Source organism: Berghia stephanieae, chromosome 10, assembly GCF_034508935.2.
Source record: "Berghia stephanieae isolate SIO BIC M18660-M18661 chromosome 10, UCSD_Bste_1.3, whole genome shotgun sequence".
Taxonomy (NCBI): domain Eukaryota; kingdom Metazoa; phylum Mollusca; class Gastropoda; order Nudibranchia; family Aeolidiidae; genus Berghia; species Berghia stephanieae.
Window position 1 is genome coordinate 9,258,107 of NC_088369.1, and position 22,500 is coordinate 9,280,606.

The 22,500-nt window shown below is 38.5% G+C and overlaps 2 protein-coding genes across 9 annotated transcripts in view; both read right to left on the reverse strand.

The window, feature by feature from the left end:
* LOC144956200 (mediator of RNA polymerase II transcription subunit 12-like protein) overlaps window positions 1-22,500 on the reverse strand; it is a 119,197-nt gene that overhangs the window by 29,860 nt on the left and 66,837 nt on the right. For all 8 annotated transcript variants that reach the window (XM_078886636.1, XM_078886635.1, XM_078886634.1 and 5 more), the window contains one exon: window positions 21,633-21,854. In XM_078886636.1, coding sequence (XP_078742762.1) covers window positions 21,633-21,854 — 222 coding nt within the window. The remainder of the gene's footprint in view (window positions 1-21,632; window positions 21,855-22,500) is intronic.
* Window positions 15,189-17,725, reverse strand: LOC144956204 (uncharacterized). Its single transcript, XM_078886648.1, has 2 exons — window positions 17,535-17,725; window positions 15,189-15,621 (listed from the first exon to the last, which is right to left on the reverse strand). Exons 1-2 carry the CDS (start codon window positions 17,689-17,691, stop codon window positions 15,287-15,289), a joined length of 492 nt encoding a protein of 163 aa, XP_078742774.1. The 5' UTR covers window positions 17,692-17,725; the 3' UTR covers window positions 15,189-15,286.

Here is a 22,500-nt window from a genome sequence, read left to right on the forward strand (position 1 = left end):
TTGGTAGGAACCCACCTAGAGCCCCGGGTCTACCCACACATTGTCAAAAACAAAAAAACAAAACAAAAAAAAAAAAACCAAAACCCCAAATTATGAAAATCAAAGGGGACTTTATGAAGACAAAATACTTCTAATTTTTCAATTATATATTAAAAAAACAAAATTTTTTAATGAAAAATTACAGCTAAAATCAAAACTAACTATTGATCCAGCGGGAAAATTTTTTCTCTATCTCTTTGCATTTTTTTCCCACTTTTTTTCCCTCCGATTTTTAAAACACAATACACAAGGACAACATTTAAAAAAGCAATATACAAAACCCCAAGTGTATAGATAGTTCGAAGGTGACGTCACTCAGGTTTTGTTATGTTTTTTCCCCATCCGGTTTATGAGTAATGCTCACAAAATGTTTTAAGCTGACTATAAACTTCAGGATACACACATTTTGTGTTTTGGGCCCCGTTTATTTCCGGATGGCAATGTTAGACTTCTTAGCCAAGTGCATACTATCAACTAAATCCAAACGCACATGAAAAAAGATGCACAATTGCGTAAATACATTCAAACACCACCTATGCCACACACACACACCATTATATTAAAACCAGAATCACCCCCCGCCTCAAATAAAAATGTTTTCCATGAATTTTGTCAATGTCACTAAAAAACCTAAACCCCCAATTCAGAAATCGGAAAAAAGGGGAAAAAAGAGAAGAGATTTTTTTTTTCTTTAGGATTGGGGCTCTTTGCAAAAGTTCTTTTCACGGGCAGTCAAGATAAATTGTGATTTTTTACTTTCGATAAAAAAAAAAAAAAAAGGCAAAAGAAAAGAAGAGAAAGAAGAGAAGAGAGAGAGAGAGGGGAGGAGAGAGGAAGAGGGGGGGGGAGAAGAGAGAGAGAGAGAGAGAGAAGAGAGAGAGAGACCAAGGGAGGGGAAAGGTTTATAGGAAAAGGAAAGAAAGAGAGAGAGAAAAGGAAGGAGAGAGGAAAAAGGAGAGAGAGAGAGAGAAGAGAAAAAGGGGAGAGAGAGAGAGAGAGAGAGAGAAGGGAGAGAGAGGAAAGGGTAAGAAACAGCAATTTAAAAAATATTCATTTCATCGCTACGAAAAAAAAGATTTGAATACAGACTCGCATTCCTAAAAAAAAAAAAATTGGGGAAGGACGGGTATTGGGGGAGGTGCCGGGGGGGGGGAGGCCCGCATGCCGGTGACACCGTCTCAGTTATGACTTTTTTTCTTGCTGGGGGGGCCCCCGCATGGCGTCCCCCCGCGCGCTGTTGCTGGGCCCCCTTTGGTGCTGCAGGGCCCAAAAATTTTGAGAAAGGATCAGGGGGGGGAAGAGTTTTGTTTTGTTTTTAAGGGTTTTCGGCGCTTTCAACACATTAAGGTCAATCGGCCGTAAAAAGGAAGAAAGGGAATAAAAAGTTTTAAATTACAATTAAACATCCAAGAAAAAAAAAAAGACAAAGGGAACGGGGGAAAAATGGGTCGTTAGATTCCAAGGGGATTAAAACCCCCCAATGAAACTTTTTTGAGTCAGCTAAAAAGTCTCACCCAACCCCAGCCAAGATCCCACTAAGAGGAACACACTCAAATGTTTCAAATCAGTGTTAAAAATACAAAAAAAAAAAGTAAATAAAGGGGATGATTTAAGGGGAAAAAAAATCACTCCCAAAAATCCCCATAATTCGATGTTCCTCCCAGTCAAGGCTCCCCCCCGGTCGGGGGCAAAACAAGTAATCTCATTCCAAAACAAGACGAAAGAAATTTTGGAAAAAAATACGGGGATAGAAGATACGAAAGTGACCCCCATGCCCACTATAGGAGGCAGGGACCCCCCCCCGGGAGAAAGTGTAGTGTAGTGTAGTGGCTGGGGTAATGTGCAGCAAAAGTGGTTAGGGGTTTTGCATCGCTTTTGGGGGTGGGGGGTCCTGCGACGAGCCTTGCTCGGCGCACTAGTTAAAACCTTGGGGGAAGGGTTTTTTACTACATTCTTCCCCCGTACTCAGGTGTTAAAAAATTATCTGGCCGCTAACAGTTTTTATCTGTCCGGGAAAAAAAAATTGAAAAAATCGCCTAAAAGGGTCATGCCCCGTCCGCCCCAATTTTAAAAGTTGCGTTGGTCAGGGCCCCCTTGGGGAAAAACGCTTTGAAAAACGTTTTGGGATATTGCTCTATAAAAAAAAGTCAATTTTTTTTTTTTTAAGGGTTTTTTAAACCCGAAAAATCCCGTATTTTGGGAAAAACGTACATTGGAAAAAAAATTTTGGGCCAAAAAACCTTTCCCTTTAAATATCGATTGATTTAAAGGGGCCCTATTTGGGAAAAAAAAAATTTTAAAACCGGGGGCCCCGTGAAAAAAAAAAAAAAAACCCCAAAAAAAAACGGGGGAAAAAAAAAAATTTGAAAAAAAACAAGTAATAAATTCCCCATTGTAATGGCTAGCCCCTTTTGGGGAATATTTTTAAAAAAATTAAAAAAAGGGTTTCATTGGCAGTATAAAAAAGGGAAAAAAAAAGAGTGGTTTTTTATGGTGATGACCTGATTACAATGAGGCAATGATGATGTTTTTTTATGATGTTTACGAGAGACGGGGGAAAACAATCTTTTATGATCATGACAAAAAATTTAGAAAAAATATTTTGGGGGTGAGGTGATGATGTTGTAATGTGCTGTGCTGTCTTGCTGATGATGAGGGTGATGAGATGGGGATGATGATGATGATGATGATCTTTTTGTTTTTTGATGATGTGATGGATGATGATGTTTTTGATGTTTTTAAAAAAAAGATGATGATGAGGGGTGATGAGGGGGGGTGATAATGATGTGATGATGTAAAAATGCTGTTGATGTTTATGATGTGTGTTTTATGGTGATGAATGTGATGACGCCCGACGAGCCCGAAAATCTGATGATCATGATCATAATGATGAGGGGTGATATAATTGGTGAGTTTTGGGTGATGTTGCTAATGCTGTGCGGGTTTTTCGGGGTGATGAAAATGATGATGATAAAAGATGTGATGAGGGGTGAGATGATGATTTTGAGGGGAAAGAGGTTTTATGAGATGTTTTATGTGATTTTATGATAAAAGAAAATGATGATGATGATGATGATGATGATGATGAGTGGGTGTTTAAAAGATGGAAATTTTGGGGATGAGTGACATAATGACCGTCAGGATTTTTTTTATCACACACAATGCTAAACGCCACCCCCTGCTGTTGCCTATCTGCATCTGTTGTTGGGGAAAAGGCCGGGGGGATGCTGGTGCGGGCCCCGGGGGCCCCCCCTGGGGCCAGGGGGGCCCGGGGCTGTGGGGCTCATTCCCGTGCTCACCCAGTGGCCATGCCACCCATGCCTCCCCCTCATTCTGAAGGAAAAAAAAATTGAGAAAGTTATTTTTTGCTTGTTTTTTTTTAAGGGGTTTTCAGTACAGTGCTTTCGACAGTTTGGTAAAATTTTTAGGTTAGTAAAAAAGGAAAGAAAAGGGAAAAGTAAAATAGAAAATGGGGAAATTCCCTTTTTAAAGCAACAAGTAAAATTTTGCGAAGGGGAATTGTTTAAATAGGGTCAATGTAGTTCCAAAAAGCACACTATCACGATCGTGTATTGTTTGTTTTGTTTGTTTTTGAGGGTTTTCGGCGCTTGCAAACATTTTAGGTCATTCAGCACCAGTAAAAAAAAAAAGGGGGAAAAATGGTTTTAAAAAAAATTCTAGAATTCAATTAAAGTCCAAGAACAGGGAAGACAAAAGGGGGGAATTGGTTCAAATAGGAAACAATGTAAAATTCCAAAAAGCACACTATCATTGAAACTTAGTCTGAGATCACCTAAAAAGCCCCCCTTGTTTAAACATACCTTTGTGTACCGGTGTTCCATACTTTTCCAGCTGTGGGTTTTTGGCCCGGGCTTTTGGCCTGGCATAAACCCGGTTGAGGTGCCATTTGGGGCCCCCCCCTCTTTGTTACCCAAATGGGGGTTTGGGGGTGCTGCCCTGGTGTTGGGGTTGAATCCCCCCCCATCATGGGAGGGGTGCCCCCACCCCCCATGGTGGGGCCATTTCTGCCCTGTTGGGGGGGGCCTGGCCGTAGTAAGTTATCTGATTGCGTTCGGAAAAAAAAAGTTCATAAAATAAAACTACAGGTGTTCTTTGCAACTTATAGGTTGAAACTTGAAGATGAGACATGTAGAGGAGGAGGAGGAGGAGGAGGAAGAAGAGGAGGAGTAGAAGGAAGAGATTAGGAAGAGAAGAAGAAGAAGAAGAAGAAAAAAAAGAAGAAGAAGAAGAAGAAAAGAAGAAGAAGAAGAAAAGAAGAAGAAGAGAAAGGAAAAAGGAAAAAAGAAGAAGAAAAGAAAGAAGAAGAAGAAGAAGAAGAAGAAGAAGAAGAAAGGAAGATAAAAGAAGAAAAGGAAAGACAAGTTATAGCTAGAAAGGAACCCCAGTCTTGATGTTAAAGGGTTCCCCTACTCACTTTGTGTCTGACTCATTGGATGCCCCATGGCCCCCCTGGCCCGACTGGGCATATTACTGGGGGTACATGCTGTCTGAGGAGGGGGGAGGAGGAGGAGGAGGGGGAGGAGGAGGGGGGAAAAAGGGAAAAAGAAGAAGAAAAAGGAAGAAGAAGAAGAAGAAAAAAAGAAAAAAGGAAAGAAAGAAGAAAAAGAAGAAGAAGAAGAAGACGAAGAAAAGAAGAAGAAAAGAAGAAGAAAGAAGAAGAAAGAAGAAGAAAAAGAAGAAGAAGAAGAAAGGAAGAAAAAAGAAGAAGAAGAAGAAGAAGGGAAGAAGAAAAGGGGAAAAAGAAGGAAAAAAGAAAAGGAAAAAAGAAAGAAGAAGAAGAAGAAGAAGAAAGAAGAAGAGAAGAGGAATACAAGTTTCGCTAGAAAGGGTTACACTCTCACTCTGTGTCTGACTCTTTTGGATGTCCATGGCACCCTGGCTCTGATGGGCATATTACTGGGGTACATGCTGCTTGGGGGAATCTATCTGTTGCGGCTGCGTTGCAAAATAGTTGGCGCAGAGCTTGGGGGTCTTCTGCATTGTGGCCGTTGGACCAGGGCTCCCATTCTGTCCCTGGGTTGGTGAGAAAAGAAAAAGATAAGTAAGATAAAGATGAATTCTTTATTGATCTTTTGGAAATGACAAGAAATGAAGGAGTAGAAAGTACCAGGAGACAACAGAGAAAAAGGGATTTTCACTGCTGTGACGGGGGCTCGAACCCATGACCTTACTGGTATGACAACTCCGCCCCTGGCCGGTAGAGTATGGGCTCTACTAATGAGCTATCCATCACTAAAAAAAAAAAAAGGGGGTTTTAAACTCTATGTCTATATTGAGCCGCTCTCCCTTTTTTTGAGGTTCATGGGTTCAACATTCCCGTGTGGTGTGGGGGGCCCTAATAGGGGGGTAAGAATAGCCAAGCAAAGCCGGGTCGTTAAAAGGCGACTAATGGTGTTGATTCCCCCATTTTTGAGTCACCTGGTCCTCCCAAAGGTTGGGGGTTGGGGCAAGGGGTTAACACCCTTTCCTTAAACTTTAAAAAACCGTTACAAAACCCCAGACAGACAAACCCAAATCCTTTTTTTAGCTTGGGCGACGAAAAAGGTTTCTGGAATTAAAAAATTTATGAAGGCCCAAAAGACAAAGCGAAAGGACTCTGCTGACCCGATGACGTCTTCGCCAAACAAGAGCTTCGAATTGCGTCGTGGAACGTTTTTTTTCGCACATTATGAAGCAGGAAAAAGCTCTCAAGTTGTGACTGAGATGAGAAGATAAAAGGGCTTTCATTACTTGGAGTAAGCGAAACCACTGGTACAATACGGACTAAACCCTCAAGTCTGGGGAGAAGATTTTATATTGGGGAGGGGAAGGGATTCTCACAGGGAGAGGAAGTTGGATTTCCCGCAAGTTTGCCCCAGGGAAGTCACTGAGAGGTGGGAACAATGCCCCCCGGGGGAAAAGGATCATCTGGCGTCCTTTTTACAACACGGAGTAAGAAGATCACATGAAATTGTACAGATCTATGCCCCCAACAAATGATGCAACAGGGTGAGGACAAAGATAATTTTTGGTCGGGCCTACAAAAAGCTTGACAAAGTTGCCAAGGAAAGACATCAACATATTGATGGGAGAGGGCTAATGCAAAAGTGGGACAGGATAACGTTAGGCTATGAAGGTTTCATGGGCGTCCATGGAATGGGAGAAAAGAAGAAATGGTGAGAGGATTTGCAAATTTCTGTGCATTCAAACCAGTTTGGTTGTTTTGGGAGGTTTGTGTTCCCCCATAAGAGGATCCACAAAGCAATTGGGTTCTCACCAGATGGTGTGACGGGAGAATAGATTGATCATTTTTGAATCTCTGGTAGATTCAGACGTTCATTGGAAGGATGTGACAGTAGGGGGGCAAAATGTTGGATAGACCCCCAAACCTGCCTATTGGCAAAGCTTAAGCTCCACTCAGAAAACACGGGGGCCAGATCACATACAAGAAGAAAATTCGAGGGGAATGCACTTGAGGGGGGAAAAGAATGGGGAATTCAAATACAATTGAGTAATAGATTCCAACCTCTTACTGAGCTCGAGGGGACATAGATGTAGGTCACATTGGGCAAAGATCAAGGAAGTTTACAAACAACTTGCCACGAGGTTATTGGGGGGTAAGAAATGGGAAAACTAAAGAATGGAAGTCCAACCACCTTGGACCTTATTGAAAAAGAGGAGAAAAGGGGGAACAAGTGGAAGGGCAACCCGAACAAGGGTTCCAAGTGGATCACAAGAGCAGAAACGAGCCATAGCTAAGGGAAGCAAAAGATCTGTGAAGAAAGACAAGGAAGCATTCATGAAAGACTTGCAGAAAAAGGGCAGAAGCAGCAGCGATGGAGGACCACATGGGGGTTCCTTTATCAAATACCAAAGCCCACTTGGGGAAAAATATGGGAAACCAGAGGTACCATTTAAAAAGACAAAAAATGGGAAAAAATTTTGGAAAAGAGGCTCAATCTGAACGATGGAGGGAACTTTTTCAACTGCCTTCTGAAAGACCACCACCAGCAACCAGCCAGAAATTTTGCCCTGCAAGGAATGAGCTACCAATTAGCTGTGTCCACATCGATAGCAGAGATTGGGGGGTTGCCATTAAACAAATGAAAAGGGGGAAGCTGCTGGACCAGCCAATTCCACGGAGGCTCTAACAAGTTGTTTCGGAAAGAAATGTTTAGGCCCTGCACCCATATTTGAGAGAAACTGGAATGACGGGATATTCCCAAAGGTTGGAAGGAAGGGGCATTTATCAAGCTTCCAAAGGGAAAAGGGGACCTCAGTAATTGTAATAATTATCGAGCATCATCTCTTTTCTATCCCAGGAAAGGTTTTCAACCGTATTATTTTAGAAGAATTAAGAATGCAACAGAGCTAAAATGGGGGACGAAACAGGCAGGTTTTCGGAAAAACCGTTCAACCACGACCAGATTGCCTCTTGGGGAGTATAGGGGAAAATCTTAGAATGGAACTCTCCTCTTATTGTAACTTTTCTGGATTACGAGAAGGCTTTCGACAGTATTGACAAGCAAACTTGTGGGAAAATTCGGGGACTTTTGGACTCCCTGAAAAGATAGTAAAACTCATTAAGGAAAGTAGAAGGATCAAGTTGCAGGGTTTGTACGAAGATGCTGACTGACAGCTTTGGGAAATTAAGACTGGTGTCAAGCAGGGATGCTTGCTCTCTCCATTCCTGTTTCTCCTTTTCCTTTGATTGGCAATGAAGGAAAACCTCCAAAGGGAGAAGAAAGGGAATTTCAGTGGACCCCTGGACACAGTTGGATGATTTGGATTTTGCAGATGATCTGGTCTTTTGTCCCACCCCAAGGACCAGATGCAAACAAAAAACCACAATTAAAAACAGTCTCTCGGAATCAATTGGTTAAGAATACACCCTGCCCAAAGTCAAAGGTCTTGGGATAGGTACGGTAAAGGGAGCAGAAAAGTAAAAGGAGGAAATCGAAGATATAGCACTTTCTCTATCTCGGAAGTATAATTGACAAGGTGGAGGCACGGAAGCAGAGGTGGAAAGCACGAATAGGAAAGGGACAGGGGTGCATTCACTTTTGAACAGAGTTTGGAGAACTAAAGATATCTCCCTTCAACTAAAGCTAAGACTTTTCAACTAAAACGTGGAAGTCTGTTACTGTATGGATGTGAAACCCTTGGAACGCTTTAAAGGCATGTTAAAAAGGAGGGTACAGATTTTTTGTAAACAGGTGATGCGTAAGCTACTCAGAATAAACGGGGATGGATAGAAAAAAAAATGAAGAAGTATGGAAAAGAACCACAGCAGAAAACCAGTAGGAGAGGATATAGGAAGAATGACGATGGAGGTGGATTGGACACACGTTAGAAAGAATGACTCAATAAAAAACAAAGAAAGTATTGGACGGGAAAACCCTCAGGGCGGGAAGTTCAAGGGGAAGGCCCGAGGAAATGGAAAAAGAATTAAAGAAGCTGTATACAGAGAAGTGGTAAGACCGGAATGAGATAAAAAGTTGGCCCCAGGTTTGAGAAGGAGGAAAGGTTTGTCTGTGGCCTTTTCCCCTGGCCCCAGGGTGAAAAAGGCAATGATGATGGGGGATGATGGGTTCAACTTGGGTTCTTTATGGAAATGATACCTTAGTATCACATCGATATGTAATGAGCCGTTTCCACATTCTGGTCAAAACATTAACCATTCATTCAACATTTTCCCACTCTCCGGGAAGGGAAGAAAATAAAAGAGAGAGGAGAGAGAGAGAGAGAAGGGAGATGAGAAAAAGAGGAGAGGAGAGGGAAGAGAGGAAAAGAGAGAGGGGGGGGGGGGGAAGGGGAGGGGGGAGAAAAGGGGAGAAGACGAGAGAGAGAGAGGAGAGAGAGAGAGGGGAGAGATGAGGAAGGAGTGAGAGAGAGAAGAGATATATAATATAAATTATTGGGTAAGGGTTCAAAATGGGTTCTTTATGGAACTGATACCTTATTTAATTCAAAACGATTGTAATGAGAGTTTCCACATTCTTGGTCATACATTCACTTTCATTCAACACTTTCACTTCAGAATGAGAAAATAAAAAGAGAGGAGAGAAGGGGAGCCCCCCCGGAGAGGGGAGGGAGAGAGGGGAGAAGAGAGGGGGGGGGAGGGAGGGGGGAGAGGGAGGAGAGAAGAGAGAAAGAGGGGGGGAGAGAGAGAGTGAAGAGAGAGGGGAGGAGAGAGAGAGAAAGAGAGAGAGAGGAGAGAGGAGAGGAAAGTATATATTTATTTATATTATACATATATATATATAATTATATATATATATTATATATATATTTATATATACTATATATATATATTTATATATATATATATATATAAGTATCAATCCACTATTAAGGTGACCACTGTGAAATGCACCATTGGAGGACCAAGCATATGTCTTGTTCAAATTGATTTAAAACTGTTCAATCTTTGTTCAAATGAGTATAGTTTGATTCCCTACAATGATTTATGAACACAATTCTGATGCTTGATGATACAATGGTATATAGAAAATTACTCGGTTCCCCCTAATGTTTTACTAAGTGTTTCTGTTAGCTTTAAGGAGGACATTTGGTTTAAAAACATTGTTTTTAGGGAGACCACATTAAAAACCCTTTTAGGGAGCCCAGTATAATGTTTATATATGTGTATACCTAAGAGTGCATTTTCAAGTGAGCTACCACCAAATTGTCTAAAAATAAAGTAAGTCCTTAAGATTAAGAGCTTCATGGCCATAGTGTCGAAGCTTATCCCAGTGTGGTAGAGTGAAGTGGCCGAGCAACGCATTTACTAACTCCTGGGAAGGTCCATCCCTCAGAAGGGGCGCTCAGGGAAATAACCTGGGGACTCAAACACGGCAAAAAATTATTCCCAGTTGCTCCGTGCGCCATTGTTTTTTGCAGTCCCCGACCCCTTTTAGAAACCTGACGACCCAGGTTTAAGATCAGAGATAGAAGGGACCAGGCAGAGGAGTTTATTTGTTGTTGTTGTATACCACTGAATGGACTTGGTTTGTTTTGTTTTTGTTTGTAAGGGTTTTACGGCGCTTGCAACAAACATTAAGGTCTTATCAGCGCCATAAAAAGGAAGAAAATGGGATAGTAAAAAGTTCTGGAACTACAATTAGAGCACCCAAGAAAAAGTAAGGCAAAGGGGATTTGTTTCAAATAGGAAACAGTAGATTCCAAGAGCCCACTATCAAAGAAACTTAGTTTGAGATCCCTAAACGTCTCATTCAGACACAAGCACAGGTCCCAACAAAGAGGGATAACCTCAAATGTTTACAAAGCATAAATAATATGTAAACAAAAACAATAAAGAGCATAACAGACAGATGATTTAACAAGGGAAAAATATAATCTCCAAAACCTCGAACCTATACTTTGACTGTTTCCCTCCCAAGCCAGGTCCTGGACAAAACCAAGTAATCCCATCCCATCCGAGACAAGACAGAAAACAAGTTGGAAAACAGACATTAGGGGGGATAGAAGACGCAAACGAGTACGTCCCTGCCCATTATGGGAAGTCGGGAAACCCCACCAGTGAGTGAAATGGAGTTGGATGGATAGGACAGCAGATCTGATGGACACAATGAACGGCTTCAATCAACATCTCATTCACTTTAACTTGCACCAATGCTTGCTTTGGTTTCGTGGTAGACAGTTCGTCTGAACGCCCGAGTTGCCAGGGTTCGAATCCATATTTGTGGCGGATGCAGAGTCATTGTAAAAAGTCTCATTTACCAGTCTCCTTGTGTTAATTGGAGTACGTTACTGAATTGTAAAACGTTGTTCGTGTCCATTAAATCTACTACCAGCTGCACGTTGAGCTCATTGTGGGTTTTATGATACATCAAGCTCGTGTAAAAATTACATTTACATTTGACCGAAAAATGATACATAACGATAGAAGTCTACAAAAATCATATTGCAGGTTTTATTTTCAGTTCCAAAAGCCATCACAAAACATTCATCCACTGTATCACATAAGTCTTTGGTCACCAAATAAAAGCATGAAGTTTTGCTATGTGTACAGTGCAACATAAAAGGATAGAAACCAGTTTTACTGTATAAAACCCTCAAATGATAACAAACCAATATGTTGTTGCTGGTAAGTTGTTAATTGCATTTGTTTAAAAAGCATAAACTTGTGAAGCAAAAGTGTTGAAAATCGTTTGAATAAAGTTTAATGCAAAAAAATAATTCCTTAAGCACTTTTTGCCGTTCTAAAGCTGTCGTTTGCTGACATTTTTTTTTCATTATTAATTATTATTATTCTGATTAAGGATGAGGGGATAAAGAAAGAATGAAATTTAAATGCCAGAGGTGTCATATTCTTGACAGTCACCTCTAAAGATTGCAACTCTTAAAAACTATCATAAAAAGAATAGTGAAATTTTTACATTAGGTATCTAGAAAATGCTGACATTAAAGCACATTGGCCAATTAAGTTAGGGTTAGTAGAAAGACTTTTTATTTGCCATATCTGATTCTTTCAGATGTTCTACATAGCTGCCAACTTTTCAAAAATAAAAATAAGGAACGCTCATTTTGCCCGGGATGAGGGGGATGTGTAGCCCCCCCCCCCCCCCCCAAACAAGCCCCCCCCCCCCCCCCCCCCCCCCCCCCCCCCCCCCCCCCCCCCCCCCCCCCCCCCCCCCCCCCCCCCCCCCCCCCCCCCCCCCCCCCCCCTTCATCGAATCGCAACATATAAAAGTCAGCCTTTTTAATTACTATTACTAACACAAAACAAGTTTGAGATGACAGAGGCTAGCCCCAAATGTTGTCAATTATGGGTTTAGTACCAGCCATTTGAATCGTTTAAAATGACACTTTCCACAATGATTGTTGTTTTGTTTTTAAGGGTTTACGGCGCTTTGCAACACATTTAGGTTTTTATCAGCGCCAGTAAAAAGGAAGAAAATTGGATAGTAAAAAGTTCTAGAATTACAGTTGAAGCACCCAAAGGAGAAAGTAAGACATAGGGGAACTGGGAAACAAATAGGGATCAGATGTAGATTCCAAGAGCGTATCACCAATGTACTAAGTTTGAGATCACCTATAAGTCTTATCCGGACACAAGAACAAAATCCAACAAAGAGGAAACACACTCAAATGCTTACATTATACATTAAAAAATAACAAATATAGTAATATTACATAACAGAGAGTGATTTACAAGGAAAAAAAATATCATCTCCAAAACAATAAATATGCATTTGACTGCTTCCCTCCCAGCTAGGACTCCGGGAGGGGCCGGGAAAAAAAAACAAGTAATTCATTCCAAGACAAAGACTGAAAGCATGTTGGAAAACAGATATAAGGGGATAGAAGACACAGTGTGTACCTCCCTGCCGCTATGGGAGCTTTCCACAATGAGATCAAAAATTCAGAACGGACAATAAAAAAGAAAGAATTCAACTGCCTCAACTTTGATAAGGACCAATACACAAGAAGCCGATTGTAAAATAAATGAAATAACTTAAGATGGTTAGAAATGCATAACTACCAAAACCCGGTACATCACTTGAGAGGGCGTTTTGGGGTAAAAATTAGGTGAGTTCAGATAAAAAGTAGACGATTGCATATATGTTTTCTTTCATGCAACATAATGGTCTTTAAGTAGTATACTATAATAGTAGTTATAGTAAATGCACCTCTAAATATTAGAGGAATTCCTACTTCTTTTACTTTGACAAGATAAACACACCTAAAAATGGGTATACTTATTTTTTCTTGAACCTAAACCGTTACAAAAGCTGCTTGAAAAAAAAAAAATTAAAATCAGATGAAGATGTTTTTTAAAGGGATTAAATTTATATATTTCATAAATTAATAAAGGGAAATAATCATTGTCATCTTTAATAATATAAGCAATTGATTTTCTTATTGAATACCTTCCAATCAAAAAGGTGGATTTAATTTTATTCTTAATTAAAATAATATTTGTAACAAATAGTGAAAGTATCAATACTGTCTTAGAATATTCAAAGTATATCGAGGCTAACATCCATATCCTATGCAAATCTCCAATACATTATGAAAGGTTTGAGTAAAATACAGGCGTCATATAAAACGAATGGAACTTTTTTAATTGTTGAAAATCATTTATGTTAGAGGCATAATTCAAATTTAAGAGCTCACAAATGGAGATTATGCTCTCACTGGACACCAATAATAATGATAAATAATAATAACAACAATAGTAGTATAGTAATAGTAATAATAATGGATCAATAATAATAATTCATTAGGCTCACATGGCTTTTTTACCACAAATTAGTCAAAAATTACAAAATACGGATTTTGAACTAAAAATAAGCACTTACGGAATCAGGAAGTCAAATACGGAACAAATCCGTTTTTAACAGAACGGTTGGCAGCTATGGTTCTACAAAGCATTTGTCTCTCAAGCTGAGCAATGAATGTTCATATAATATAAAAAAGGATATTGCAATGATGAACAGATTGTACTATATAAAGATAAAACGTTTTTGTAAACCCCCAAAATATGTCAATAACACTATACAATACAATGAATGTAATACAAATCAAATTCATGATTGTCATTACACCGATTGAAACGCTCTTTCCCTTCTATATTTATTTCTTTCATTAAAAATCTTTGTCTTCACCAAACTAATTAGTGTACCTTCAGGGATTCCTTTTTGTGAAAATACCCTGTGGTGTTTTAAGAACAGAATAATTTCAGACTTTCTAGGTAATGATCCCCTTGAACCATGTGCTGAAACATCTTCGACAAAGTTTTTAAAATATGACTTGACTCTATCTGTATCCTCATCTGACCATGACATGTATCTCCGATTTTTGCTTGAATTCCTCTTGGGTTCAGTTTGTTTTGAAGAACACGTAAGCTGATTTGGCACTCCTGCTTCACCATCAAATATTTCTTCTTGATTTGCAGCTGTTACTATGGATGTTCCAAAATTTGCATTTGAGTCTCTATTCACTACAGAGTCATTTGTTTCAATGTTACAATTTCCTTCCCCAGTGACCGATGCTGAGTTATCAATTTGACCCAAAAAATGACCAACTTCTGTTATTTCTCGTATTGCAAGTGGACACTGATAAATGTTTTGATTGATTGATTCACTGTGTCCCATATGTCGATAGAAGACATCTCTCTCGTGTTGTGGGACATCAAGTAAGGCAAATAATGTCGAAGCTCGGTGCCTGAATTTATCAGCTATTAACAACTGGGGTTTCTCTAAATCCTTTACTAAGGAAGTGACATATTTGATGGCAATGTAACCACTTACATGATCTTTGGATATTCCTGTATTTGGAAAAAGAAATGGGTTGTCTGAAATATCAACAGCTTTACGCTCCTGTGCAAGTTTCCTTAAAGGCTGAATTGTGTCATTGGGTATCAACACAGGGACCAACATCTTGCTTCCCTTTCCAGACTGATAGGCCAGCTTATACTTCTCAAGTAACGCTTTTTCCAGAGGATCAGTGACATGTTGTACAAGCTGGGGATCAACCCATACACCTGAATCTGCATCATTCCAGTCTTTTAACAACATCCTTGCGGGTTCTCCGCCTCTCCTCGCATTAAACATTGTAAGCCTAGCTACGATGACATTGCGAAGCCTAACAAACATATGTGAATCAAATAATTGATAATCATCCTCACAAATACGGACCATCTCTTCAGTAATAAATTGCCGTAGCTTCTTTATATCATTCTCTAATGGCATCTCTTTGGGTTTTCTCAAATTTGTTCTCTTTGCTTCACATTGAACTCTGGCTGTAAAAAAAATACTATCCCAATTATAATCCAGGACAGCTTTGAACAAATCTATCTCTGCGGATTCTTCCATTTTGTTTTGCATTATATATTCCCCTTTTAAGAAATTAATTAACTTTTTCAATATAAATCCAATTGAAAGCTTCAAGCCTGCTTTCAATGTCCCATCCTCTTTCAAAGTCATTTCAGAAATGGTTTGCGATATTTCATTAAAGTTACAACGCTTCACCACGTCCTCTCCAGAGAAAGAAGGTTGATTCGTTCTCTTCCTAGTTTTTAAAATCAAATTTCCTAAGATGCGTAAATCACTCATTATAACTTTTCTCTCCTTCTTTGAACTTTTACTCCACAATTTTGTTCCTAACAATACTATAGCTTTGTCTGATCGACACAAATTTCCCACTTCATCATTCCGAAATTTGTCAAGAATATTCTCCTTTATTTCTTTACTTGCATTGGGAGCCACGGGATAAAATTTTACAACCCCAGTACACAGAGCATGCTCAGTACTACATTTCTTTTTGTGTTCATAAACCCTTCGTCCAGAGTAAAACCCTTACAGCCAGCACACATAACAACTTCATGTGACCCTTGTGCTCTCTCACGCATAACTATTGAATTGTTTCTAGTGTTTGAATAAAAAATGCCCTTTTTCTTGAGATAATCCATTGTTCTATCCCTTTCCTTTACAGGCTGTTTCATGGCCTCTGTAACTTCTGTCTCATCTTTGTGTTTCCTCATCAAATGCCTTGAGAGTTTTGTTTGCAACTGTCCACAGTATGGACAGGGTCTCCTTGGCTTTTTGTATTTCTCTGGAAAAAAAAGAAGAAAATAAAGCACATCATGCTATGAACTATGAAAATAAATCAATAGACAGATCATATGCACATCAGCTACATGACAGCGATAGAGAGGAATAGCATTCCAAATATTTAAGGCCTGGACAAGTAACTGTCATAATTCCTTCTTGTTATATACTTTTCTACCATCTATTCCTTTGGAAGAGGTATGTTAGATTTGTGGAGACCTCTACCACATAACAAATCCAGTGAAAAGACGCCATATTTTTGTTTTGAAATAGAAATAAATAGATCAATCCACCCACTTCACTGGGTTCAGGGTTCCCTCTTCATTATAATCAAAATATGAACATAAATCGGAATAGTAACACATTGAAGTCTCATCTGAATACATAGATTGTCCTTTGTTGTTTCAGCGAAAAATCAGACAGAATGTCAAAAGAATTTTAGGTTTTTCCCCAACCACCCCTTGGAGGTATCAGTATCAGCGGAATGGTAAGCGTCATGTTTTTTACGTTGAGCAACAAAATTTACTCCAAATGCTTCACTCGACCCAGGCGGAAAAGCAATCAAGAATAGACCCAAGTCCTATCCAAAGACTAACATTTCATTTAAGTTTATTGTAGGCCCTTGGCCAATCGACAAAATTCAATTCACATAAATTATTTACAACAATCAGAAATTAATTATATCAATAATAGTAATAGAATGCAATGAAGGCAATATCATAATAATAATAAATAATAATAATAATAATAATAATAATAATAATAATAATAATAATAATAATAATAATAATAATAATAACAGTAGCGGCTATAAGTAACAATTAATATAGTAACAAAAGTAATAATAGACTATAGTTCATAGTCATAACAATGACTTTCTTTGTCATTGAGGGAGTGAGAAAACATCACCGGCTGGCAGAACAAACAGCCGACATCAATCAAACGTCCTCCAGACCGGTTGAGCATCGGCTTCATTAATTCCTTAAAGACTTCCCCCCAACTGCCTGAACGATGCTGATGCCCAGACAACTTAATCCTGATTTATATTTTGTGGGAATGAAATATGACATGTATATGCCGGAAATATTTCAATAACAAACACACTGTTCAGATAGAAAATATTTGAGTCTTGCCTTTGTTAATTGATACAGGTAAGTTAGGAAAATAAATGCTAGTAAAAACGATCAGCAAGTTCGTGAACACTGCTTCTCAACTCGAACATATGTTTTCATCAAATCTACACACATCATGTTGTGAGCTGAATTTTAATGATCTCAGTTGTCATTGAAAGGAAACCCAAGAATTTTAGAATAAAGAAAAATATTGAACCTGGAAGTCAAAAGGGTTTGTAGCACAGCAGGCATTATCAAAGTATAATTTTAGTACCGACAAATTAAAAAGAAAATGTGCTTTTCTTTAAATGCTCCCAATCATCATATACTGTTTAGGTTGCAAGATTAATAAAAATGTTATCTACTCTGATTCTCGTTAAGTTTCCAGCTGGTCTGTGAAAAAAAGCCTTAAGCATCATAGAAATACAAAGAAACAGTTTTAATATATAGATGGGTTGTAACAAAAAAACCATTTTAACACTTACAATACAAGCAATTTAAGTCTATTACAGACAAAAAAAAACCCCAATAAAATAAACATGAACATTTTTATGGCTGGTTTCACTGATATCACTCACACATTGGGGTTTCAGATTCTAAGATGTCCACCCTATCAAATTTGGATTTGTGCTTGTTATGTAAATGGTAGCGTATTTTGCGACGCAGCACTGCCAAAACAGAAAAAAAATGCAATAACACAAATGCAGCACCATGGAGGGGGTGGAAGTTTTCTTTTAAAAGGAATGGGTAAATTAAAATTGATCCCACAAATATCAAAGGAGAAGAATGACAAAAAATGACTCACCATTGCACGTAACACGTTGGTTTGCAAGTGTATAGCATTCGGGTTGAACCTGGGTCCCAGACTGGCAACGAGGTTCAGTCTGTGATAGTTGTGGATGAGGCTCTGACTGAGTTGGGGAATGAGCACTAGGTTCCAAAGACAATGATGTACTCAGCATTGGGTACCTCACAGAGTACGTAGAGGAATCAGACTCGGAGTCAGCAACAAAATCGGGACCCTGTATATTTTGTGGAAAAGATGACAGATCAATCAATTTATTCATGTTGACAATAAACATGAAGAGCCATTGTTTAATAATCCAACTAAACAATTAGCTGGTTAATAATGCAAGTATAATAAAAAAGAGTTGAGAAAGGCAGACATATTGTCTAAGTATTTAATATGTTCAACTGTGCTTGGATAAATATAGATACACCAACCAGGGTTTCAGTAAACCGTTTTTAACCAACTCTTTAAATCCTACACCAGGACCAACAACTACAAAACAATTTTTTATATCACTACGATTCTGGACATATAAACGGTTGTCATTGCAACAATATGAACTTCCTAACCTTGCAACTGCAATATAGTTAACAAAAAAAGTTGATAAACATTACGATGCAAGAGAATTTGGACAAAATGCGAGATCAAAAGTATAATCCCAACAGAAGCTATTTTAATTTTTCCTGGAAACGCATCATTTTCACATTTTGTCAAATAAAAAAACAAACGACTTCAAATGTGAATGGCTCATCAATGAATATCACTTCAAAATATAACGAGGAAGGTTTAAAATAGTGTTATTGTTGGCGAAGTCCACTGCAAAGAAAAATTTTTAACAACAAAAAACTAGGAGATCTCACTGGTGTAAAACAGTGTTGTCCTTGTCCTGAAATATTGTATTGCGCCTAACAGACTGCAGGTCTCATCTTTTGTGGCAAATGTGTTTTGTCCACCACAAAATATGTTGATGTGAAGCATTTTGAGCATGGTGCCAACTGTGGATAAACGCTATACAAATGTTATGATTTTATTTTAATGTACATACTTACCACAAATGAATCATGTGATATGGAACTTTGTTCTGCATCACTTTCAGGCTCTGAGTTGGAGTCTATATAGAAAATAAAAACAACAAAAAAAAAGCTGAAGACTATCATGTGCAAGTTTTTCTCTAAACTCTTAAACAAAAAATCATGCCATCTTGTGCTGTAAAAGGATTTTTTAAAAATTATTTACCTTATGACTATTGTCCTTTGGAAAAAAAAAGAAAATTAAGTCCGAAACCTTCTGGCTATTTTCTTTTAAATTTCAAGAACGTCAGAGTTGGCAAGGGAGGACGGAAATATAATTCCAGAAACCAATCTGTCTATAATCATATCCATATGATAGTTTTTCGTTCAAGATTCAGGTACAGTCCACTTAGGATAATCGCAATACCTTGGGATCATCGAAAATGTTGGGATTAACCGAAATTCAGTTTCCTGTCCACTATTTCAACATTTTACACATTTATTGTCAACTCAAACCAGTAAATAATATTCTTAGTCCACCACATACAGAGCAATTTGATTGAAACAAAAACCATATGGCAGCCCCGTGTAGATTTGTCAACCAAAAGCAGCTATGAAGCAAGCCGATATCTTATTCAGATTGGAAGAAGTTTCAATCTTTTTTCTCAACAATTCAACATTTGTCAGAGTTAAAGAGATTAGCCTTAATGAGAGACAATAAGCTCTCACCAAACTCGTTGGTCACAATGCACAGTTGTTAATCCTAAAACAAAGGATATCGCTCAGTCTCTCTTTATAACTGTCATTTATAACCTGTTGTCAAGATTATGACCAGCCCCACCCCTCTTCTATTTAATGGCCACCGATGACGTCACAAACCCATACTGCAGAGCCCCGCCCTCTTTCGACTCTAACAGAGTGGTGACACACTACTGTAGCATTAAATCCTGCTCACTCTCGATTCTTCAACCTGTCACGATTTCATCCATGATGAAATTTAATCATGATATACTGTTTGATTTCTTGAATTTACCACTTTTTAAAAAACCGAAGTTTGTTGCAATTAACCAGTGACTTTTATATAGAATTATTTCCATTGCTTAGGAAATATTGTGATTAACCGAAAGTTGCGATTAAACGAGTTGCAATTATCCGGAGTGGACTGTAATAGTATTACACATCATGACTCAAAAAAAAAAAAAAAAAAAGCAAACTATGTGTACCTAAATGTTATTCATTTCCTCATCAAATTACATTCTTACCATTAACATCATAGATCACATCAAAAGGGTTGTCTGGATTGACAGCAAGACATTTTTCAGGATTTTTAAAGCTCAAATCTCTCTGATCTGAAGTTACAAAAGAAATAGCATATTCTCAACATTAAACTATGATTTTGTGATGGCTGTGATATGGCATACTGTATGCATAAAGCAAGATGCAAAGACAGCTTTAAGTTTAAATTATTTTATATTCTTTTCAAAAATCCATTCTAGTTTTGCCAAAATAAAATAAACACGAGAAGTGTTGAGTTGGATAAAGCTAAAACTAAAAGTAGTAGTGGTAGTAGTAGTAGTAGTAGTAGTAGTAAACGACAGATCTTACTCACTAGTGTGAATCTACAGTCTACAGAAGTTCCCGAATTATCTGACTCCACTTCCAAATGACTGACTGACAAGTGACAATCATCAATCGGTGTGTGTGTGATTGTGATGTCTACCCTATTGAAAATCTTAAATCAACAGTGATGTAATAAGAATGGCCAATAACTTACCATTTAAATTATCTCGGTGTCTCTTCAATGATGCCTCCAGCATCAATTTACCCCACGATGCCATAGACGTCTAGTTTGGAACTCAGCAAGTGACGAAAAAATACTTGCGGCTATAGAGAGGACGTCCGTCGGCCACTCTCTCCGCAAGTCAGTTGTCAGTGGTTATCAGATAATCATTGGTTCTTGAAAAATATAGAAACACAGCGGTTCATTTAAAAAGACTCTTTTGTAGATCAAGATATAATGTTAGGTATTGCACTTTAAAATCTCTTCAGACATAGAACGGGTCAACTTGACGTCTAGACCAAATCATTTCGAAGATCGATATGGCAACAGCAACGCCTGGAATGGAGGATTTAAATGCGGCATCTGACGATTCTACTGCTATGACAGAAGATGCTCCATTTCACGACGTCGAGATGGCTTCAACTGGCATCAGGCATCAACATGCTACTCAATAATGGGTTTGATGAAGCGTTTGACTAAGAATTAAAGCTGATAACTGATAACCACCTACCTACTACTGACTTGCGGAGTGAGTGAGTGCCGAGTGCCTCTTTATGCGCGAAATTGACTAAACATACGTTTCACGAAAAAAAGAGTTACTATGTTTGCTTGTCTCTTGTCACCAAGATAAGAATCCGGACCAAGATTCGATAAATCTGTTTCTAAAAATAGATTATAATTCGTATATCTTGTTCATTCCTCAGTTCATCAACTTTCACACAATTTTATATTAGGTTTTCATTACTATAAAAATCCATATAATGCTCTAGAATTTTAGAGAAAATTTCGGAAAGATATATTGCCTCACTATTGAAATATATCGATGAAAACACTGGTACCCCTATTGTACTTTTTTCAGGCGGTCACCTTATTGACCAACGTGAAAATTTAGGCATAACTCTTCTTACTGTGGTGTTTAACAAATAACTTCAATACTATGATTTACAATTATATATCCTTGACGGTTGGGTTGACAACTTTAAACTAAAAATAGAAAAGTGAATGTGCTAGAGGTCAAATCAATAGGGGGACCGGATTTTGGTCTCCCTATTGGTAAAGTACTGTAAAATGAACTAATAGGGGTACCAAAAGTCTCCCTATCCGGTATTAATATATATATATATATATATATATATATATATATATATATAGAGAGAGAGAGAGAGAGAGAGAGAGAGAGAGAGAGAGAGAGAGAGAGAGAAACAGAGAGAGAACTCTCTTTGAGTACAAGCTAACTGAATCAGCATTTGATGAGGAAATCAAGGTATTTCGTAAGAAATCGCTGACGAGCATGAAAATCCCACCAATAAAAGCGTTACTCACCCGTGGAGAGATGTACCGGGACCTGTTTATGATCATTTCAGTCAAAACCATCTTCGGGTTCCCAACGGCAGAAACTCTGGGCCTTTGCTGTGGCATGTTTCCTGGCTGTGGGTACATGTAGGATGTCTGGGGGTTGGGGCCGTATGGGGGCCACATCTGTGCTGGGCCGGGTTGCTGATACATGGCATCCATCGGGTAAAATGGCCGCATTGCAGGGGATGTCTGTATATAAATGGAGGGGGAAAAAGAGACGTTTAGAAGCTAAACTGGATTGTTAACGTTTTTATTATAGGGAAAACTAGTAGTACATGCTTACCATCATCTCATAGGAAAAGTAGAGATAGGTGGGGGGGCGGGGGGGGGGGGGTTTGCCTGAAGCCTGGGATTGTGAAAATACTAACCAAATAGTAATAATGTAGAGGCTTCGTATGGGAACAATACAGACAATAGACATTTCCTGTAAAAACCCTTCGTCAGCACATTGTCATCAATACTACATCACTACTACAACCACCACTACCACATCATCGTCATGACCACTAGTTGTGCTGACAAAGGGCTTAAAATTGAGCTTTTATATAGCGCAATATCCACTAAATGTGCTCAAAGTGCTTTACAAGGGGGGTCCCTGACCAACAGCAACACGTAACATGTAGGACGGGAAACGTCCATTGTCTGTATTATTCCTATCCAAAGCCTCTCTCCATCATCTAATATGTATAAAAGTGGCTCAAAAAAAATTTTTTTTTTTTTTCAAGTAAAAAAATTGCACAATGGAATTATAGCTAATTATCAAATTCAGAGATGTGAGATGTCAGAGACATCTTTTTTTTTACATGAGCTTTTTAAAAAAAAAAAATTTTTTTTA

Excerpts from the sequence above, each read along its gene's own strand:
- LOC144956204 (XM_078886648.1), bottom strand. The coding sequence starts at position 17,691 with ATGCTGAGTACATCATTGTCTTTGGAACCTAGTGCTCATTCCCCAACT. Across the intron at positions 15,622-17,534 it reads CCAACGTGTTACGTGCAATG|AGAAATACAAAAAGCCAAGG; the intron begins GTGAGTCATTTT and ends TTTTTTTTCCAG.